Genomic DNA, 6,726 nt, shown 5'->3' with positions numbered 1-6,726 from the left:
GTCCTGTCTAAAGACGGAGCTTGGTGTGATGTATGCTATGTCTGACTTTGAGGGACGGAGCCCTTCAGATCTCCTCTGCTTTCTCCAGCTGAAGGGACTGATTGAAAGTATGCCCCAAGTCCACCTTCTCACTCTCCTGGTCTTGACCATCCCCGTGTCCACAGCCTCAGAGGAGAGGACATTTTCAGCCCTGAAAAGGATAAAGAAGAAATGGCACTGGGCAGGCTCGTCTCTCTGCCTTGGCGGTAATCTCGGTTGAGAGAGGACTTCTAACAGAGCTGAAGTCAGAGCACAAACTGTGCGACCCAGACATCGCACACTTTGTTAAAAAGATCGAAGGATGGACTTCATTTCCAAGTGATGGTGAGAACTTCTGTTTTCATTATTCACTTGGTTTTCTGTCTGTCTCTCTATCCCGAAATGATGGAGCTGATGTCTGTAACTTGAACAGAGAACAGAAGGGGGATTGTAAAGCTGGCACAGTAACTCATTTTATGTTTTTACCAATATATAGTTTCAATATTTCATATGTGATGCCTCAGGAAGCACAGGATTCAATATTTTTGTATGGCTTATAACTCTTTGTGTTAATATTGTGTACTCGCAGAGAGAGGAACATAAATGATCGTGTTTTATTCCATAGTGGGTCTTAAATCCTGTTCCCAGGTGTGCCGTGTTCTCTGCTCTAATAAATCATCTATAAGGTCCAGTGTGTAAGGTTGTGGCTCATCTAGTGGTAGAAATATACTGAGTGGGTCCTTCTCCACGGAGGCTGCCATCTTGCAGCTGCAGTAGCCCGGAGCGGACAAACTGAGCACTGGTTGCAGAGAGACATTGACTCATTTTAGCCACTAGGTGGTGGTATACTTCAGTATTATGGCAGCCTCATTATGAACAAGTATAGTGCAACTGCCATGACAGTAAGATAACATACGATATTCTTTATTGAAACCCCATTTAGGGAAAGTTTATCGTTACAACAGCTCAAAAAGACAGGGACACATCGGTGATCAATCGTGAATACAGATCTCATTTAAGATAATAAAGGCAACAGCAATACCAACAGGTCGGTAACTTCAGGGTTTGTGAAGTTGGTTTCAGTTGGGGAAGCACAATGTCTTTGTCGACTGCTTTGTGGGCACAAGCTGCGGGCTGTTCTTGTTGACTGTGCAGGGCTCAGTGTGAGCGTTGTCATGTGGCTGGTTCGAGCTGTCACTCTGATTTTTAGGTTGAACTTGGTTCAATTTTGTGTCTTCATTTATGCTACGTTTGAAGTTATTTGAGGTATCTCAGTGTTCAGGCACAGTCAGTACAAAATAAATGCTGTGTGTGCTTTCTTTTTCCTGAGTGGCCTCAGTGTGCTGTGAAGCCACGAGTGCAAAGAAACCTTTAATGTGCTGAAATCGCATGTCACACCGGGCCCTGCCTATTATTTCTCTTGCTTTGTTTATTGCCATGTGTGGTCGCATGGTCCTATTGAAGGCTCAGGGTCCAGGGCCACGGTTCCCCACTGCTCAGCTGTGTATATATGAGTTGTTATTTATGGTCACGAACTGAAGTTTTACAGCAAACTGACTGGATGAAGTATTTGAACCAGTCGCTGTTGGTGGATGTGTGAACCAGAGTTTACGCTCACCTTTTTAGTGACGGCCGTTAACATTGGAGAACTCCGGCCATATAGAAAAGCAATCAGTCACATGCTTTGAATAGCAGTATATGTCTAATTAATGAATAGGGATGTTAATAAGATGATTAATACTATGGGTTCAACAGTTACAAACAAAGCTGTGTTGCTGATCTGCTGGGACATCACGGTTCCGTCTGACGCCTCCACAGGTCCTCCACAGGTCCGAGTCGTCCTGCTGCAGAGACCTGTTCGCTCACAGATCATTTTTATTTAATTTAAGGACATTTTCTTTTCTGGCAGATCAACACAAAAAAACTATAAATCACAGTTTATGTTCATTTGTAAAACTTTATTTTACAAACGCAGGAATAAATAAAACATACAAAAACACCAGAATGTGATTAAATGAAACTTTGAAACCTGTCGGGACATTTGTAAATAAATAAAGTGTTTAACTCTGCACAGCTGGAAATAATAATAACAATAATAATAATATATAATAAACAAAATGAACTAATTAATTGCGCAAATTGCTGCGATTAATCGCGATTAAAAATTGATATTTAAATGTCGAATCAGGAAATGAATGTAGAATCAATACAAAAGAAATATATTTAACTTAAATACTTTAACAGCATATTGCATCACGATGGTTCGGTGTGGCGGTTGTCACAGCACTGCCGCGGCGAACGAGCTGCCTGATATGCCGCTGTCCTCTTCCTGCCCGTGCCCCAGCCCCGCCCACCCCTGACTGCCTGCGCAGTGCTGCTGCGCACGGGACAAGAGGAGAGAGGAGAGAGCGCAACTCAGAGCCGTCAGCCGAGGAGCCTTGAACTGCAGTGACTCTGAGCAGCAGACATGGGAATGAACTACAATCTAACACATTTCACTGGTCTGAACAAGACCCAAAATTTGTCGCGAGTCACTTTTTAGAAAAAAGTCGCAGAGCGAGAGAGAGAGAGAGAGAGAGAGAGAGAGAGAGAGAGAGAGAGAGAGAGAGAGGGAGAGAGAGAGAGAGAGAGAGAGAGGCAACACCCACAGGAAGTAAACTTTTTTTTTTTACGCGTTAAATATTTCAAATTATTCGCACGTACATTTTGACAGCACTAAATAAAAATAACAACAATAATGATGATAACAATAATAATAATATAATAACAATAGTAAAGAACAAAGTTTATCAGGTTAAATCTATTATTTTCGGGGTGCTAGTTTAACTGAGTTTGGCCAACCGCAGGAGCCCCACATACGCAGGCTGCAGACCCCGACACACTGATCGCAGGTTCAACTCCCTGTCTGCCAATCATTTGGAGCATCATGTCATCCCCCTCTCTATTCTCCTCATATTTCCTGTCACTCTTCAGCTGTTTTATCAATAAAGGCAAAAAGCCCGAAAACAACAACAAACATTTTCAGTCTAAACGTTGTTTACTAAATGAAACGTGAAGAACATAAACACTTAATTTACTCCTTAATTAATTATCATCAATCATCCACGCAGAAATAAAGTAAATGTTTAAAAATATAAATACATTTGTATTAATAGATAAATAGTTTATTAGAATTAGTGTAATGTGAACTTTAATGCTGCACGGTGGTGCAGTGGTTAGCGCTGTTTCCTTACAGCTAGAAGGTCACTGGTTCAAACCCCAGTTTGGGCAAAGTGGGCCTTTCTGTGCGGAGTCTGCATGTTCTCCCCGTGCATGCGTGGGTTCCCTCCGGGGTCTCCGGCTTCCTCCCACAGTCCAAACACTCGGTAGCTTCATTGGTGACTCTAAATTTCCCGTAGGTGTGAATGTGAGTGCGAGAGGTTGTCTGTCTCTGTGTGTCAGCCCTGTGATTGACAGGTGACCTGTCCAGGTGTAACCCCGCCTCTCGCACAATGACAGCTGGAATAGGCTCCGGCCCCCCCGTGACCCTGAACAGGATAAGCGGTGTAGACAATGGATGGATAAACTTAAATAAAAGTATATATTATATGTATATATAATATTTTATATCAAAGCAAACAGACTCTTTTACATAAATTAAAATGATTTCATTTGAACGATTTAGTTATATTTTTTTAATATAAATTAAATATGATAAATTATTCAGTATCTAAAGTGCATCAGTGAGATCTGCGTCCTCACAGGGACCCACCAAAATAAAAGTCACTGCTGGTGTCCTTGTTCAGTGATGGCCTCTCAAACTGGAACTGGACTGACCTGTGAAACACACGCACACACACACACACACACAGTTCAAATGTTAAACATGTATGTAAACTGGAAAACACACATGTTGATGTTAACACTTTCAGTCACATCAACAATTCTGTCATAGTTTCCATGACAACAAGCTGCTGAACGCGTACATTTTTATTTGTTATTTTAAATATTTATTTTTTTGTACTGTACTGTAATCATTTAAACCAGGTCTGATCATTTAAACCAGGTCTGATCATTTAAACCAGTCTGAACATTTAAACCAGGTCTGATCATTTAAACCAGTCTGAACATTTAAACCAGGTCTGAACATTTAAACCAGGTCTGAACATTTAAACCAGTCTGATCATTTAATCCAGGTCTGATCATTTAAACCAGGTCTAAACATTTAAACCAGTCTGATCATTTAAACCAGGTCTAAACATTTAAACCAGGTCTGATCATTTAAACCAGTCTGAACATTTAAACCAGGTCTGATCATTTAAACCAGGTCTAAACATTTAAACCAGTCTGATCATTTAAACCAGTCTGAACATTTAAACCAGGTCTAAACATTTAAACCAGTCTGATCATTTAAACCAGGTCTAAACATTTAAACCAGGTCTGAACATTTAAACCAGGTCTGAACATTTAAACCAGGTCTGAACATTTAAACCAGGTCTAAACATTTAAACCAGGTCTGAACATTTAAACCAGGTCTAAACATTTAAACCAGGTCTAAACATTTAAACCAGGTCTGATCATTTAAACCAGGTCTAAACATTTAAACCAGTCTGTTTTGCAGTAGAGCAGAAAGAGACCGCTCAGACCTTGTTGTGGCAGAAGCCCCGTCCCAGGATCAGGCCCAGCAGTGAGTTGAGGACGTTGGCTCCACAGAGGACAGCCTGCAGCACGCTGGTGCCCCCCATCACACAGAACAGAACTACATTCCACTGGACCACACCTCTGGGCTCCAGACACACCCCAGACCACAGAGTCCGGTTATACAGATAACCTGCATGACTGAGAGACGGAACACCTAAATTAGAGAGTGCGTGTGTGCGTGTGTGTGTGTGTGTGCGTGTGTGCGTGCGTGTCCCACCGGTCTGGGAGGGGTTGTAGTGGGACCCCCCAGCTGGAACCAGAGGTGGTGTTGTACAGACAGAGAGGACCTTGAGAGAGACCAGTGGCACTGACCAGACAGCAGAACCCAGCAGCCAGCAGACACACAAAGGAGTACATCACCTGACACAACATCTGGAGACAGAGAGAAACACCTGTAACACCTGACACATAATTAGATATACATATAAATATAAAATATAATAATACTTGATAATAATTCTTTCTTAGTGATGTGGACAGCTGCTTCCCCTGAACTTGACTTGTCAGGCAGAGACTTCCTGCAGTCTTTGAATGACTTCTGGACTGACAGCTCATCGAGCACCACAGAGAAAAAAGGATCATCAGGAACTCTTTGAACACCTTTGATCTTGTTTCTAAACGTCTTGTATTCACCTGACTTCTGAAAGCACAGCAGCCTCGGGTTTTGCTGCTCTGCACAAACGATCGAGCTCCAAACAGAACCTGAAAACAAACATCAGCGTTATGTTTGCACGGACATCGTTTGATACAAAGAAAGATTTTGACGAATATGGAAACATTTGATTTTGGAGGGACGCTGGTTTTCTCCTGCTGTAGCTCAGCTGAGTATCACATGTCATCTGACAGAGGAGGAGCTCAGGTGGCTGATGAAGAGGTAAGAGGAGCACATCAGGAGGTCGGCTGCTCCTCATCCTCTGAGGTGTCAACAGTGCTCACCTGAAGCAGGTCAGGTGTCCTACCGGGGACGCAGAGACTGTGGACCCCTGCAGCTTCAGCACTGTGTGTGTGTGTGTGAAAGTCTGAAAGTGTGTGTGTCTGTGTAAATGGACTGTACTTATAAAACGCTTCTAGTCTTTGCGACCACTCAATGTCACATTCACACACACTTTCACACACTTTTTTGGTTCTGCCTCCAGGAGCAACATGGGGTTCAGTGTCTCACCCTAGGACGCTTCGACATGTAGCCTGAGGGAGCTGGGGATCGAACCACCGACCTTCCTATTAAAAGATGACCCCCTCAACCACTGAGCCACAGCCGCCCCAGAGGGTGTGTGTGTGTGTGTTTGTCTGTCTGTCTGCCTGTCTGTCTATATGCCTGTCTGCCTGTCTGTCTGTCTGTCTGTCTGTCTGTCTGTCTGCCTGCCTGTCTGCCTGTCTGCCTGTCTGCCTGTATGCCTGTCTGCCTGTCTAGGAATAGGAGGCAATGGACAGATGAGTCAAAGCTGGAGTTACAGGCCCACACACACACCAAAATAACCAAAGTACACACACACACACATGACTGTGTCGCTGTGAAGTGTGTGTAAGTCACACACTAACGTCACTGCATGCATCACACACACACACACACACACACACACACACACACACACACACACACACACACACACACACACACACACCATGAAGCCTGACCCCCACAGGCCTGTGGCCCAGGTGGCCTCTCTGGTCACATGAGCCTCCAACAGGAAGTGGATCTTCAGTTCAGGAAGAAGCAGCAGGATGTTGGACAGCATGCAGACGATCGCCATGGGAACCAGAGAGACACCCACACATCGCAGACACCTGGACACACACATCTGTCATGGCAGAGGGTTAGCATGTTGTTAGCTGTGGCGATCCTCAAGGGCCTGGTCCTTCATAGTTTCATTTTACATGTTGGTTGTGTAAAATCCCAGTTTATTTGAAAGCATCAGTGTTCACTCCGCTCCTCCTACGGCCGTCGGCTCCTTTAAAAACACACGAGTGTTTCCGTCTGATGTGCTGCAGTTTGATTTTGATTTTAAGACTAATTTGTGCTCATTCACA

The 6,726-nt window shown here is 43.7% G+C and overlaps 1 protein-coding gene across 1 annotated transcript; it reads right to left on the bottom strand.

Moving 5' to 3' along the window:
- Window positions 1-2,296: 2,296 nt before the first annotated feature.
- LOC138597349 (transmembrane 4 L6 family member 5) lies at window positions 2,297-6,497 on the bottom strand. Its single transcript, XM_069668942.1, has 5 exons — window positions 6,321-6,497; window positions 5,332-5,400; window positions 4,916-5,070; window positions 4,644-4,836; window positions 2,297-2,395 (listed from the first exon to the last, which is right to left on the bottom strand). Exons 1-5 carry the CDS (start codon window positions 6,495-6,497, stop codon window positions 2,297-2,299), a joined length of 693 nt encoding a protein of 230 aa, XP_069525043.1.
- Window positions 6,498-6,726: the final 229 nt, after the last annotated feature.

Source organism: Semicossyphus pulcher, unplaced genomic scaffold (assembly GCF_022749685.1).
Source record: "Semicossyphus pulcher isolate SPU_LCO1_2020_fin unplaced genomic scaffold, fSemPul1.0.p SCAF_19, whole genome shotgun sequence".
NCBI lineage: Eukaryota > Metazoa > Chordata > Actinopteri > Labriformes > Labridae > Semicossyphus > Semicossyphus pulcher.
The sequence above is the reverse complement of the archived record's forward strand: the minus strand, read 5'-3'. Positions and strand labels throughout refer to the sequence as shown.

What these genes read in the sequence shown, in the direction of transcription:
- LOC138597349 (XM_069668942.1), bottom strand. Translation starts at nt 6,497, where the DNA reads ATGTGTGTGTCCAGGTGTCTGCGATGTGTGGGTGTCTCTCTGGTTCCC. An exon ending in TGTGGGGGTCAGGCTTCATG is followed by an intron (nt 5,401 to 6,320) that starts GTGTGTGTGTGT and finishes GTTTGTTTTCAG; the next exon opens with GTTCTGTTTGGAGCTCGATC. An exon ending in CTACAACCCCTCCCAGACCG is followed by an intron (nt 4,837 to 4,915) that starts GTGGGACACGCA and finishes TCCGTCTCTCAG; the next exon opens with TCATGCAGGTTATCTGTATA.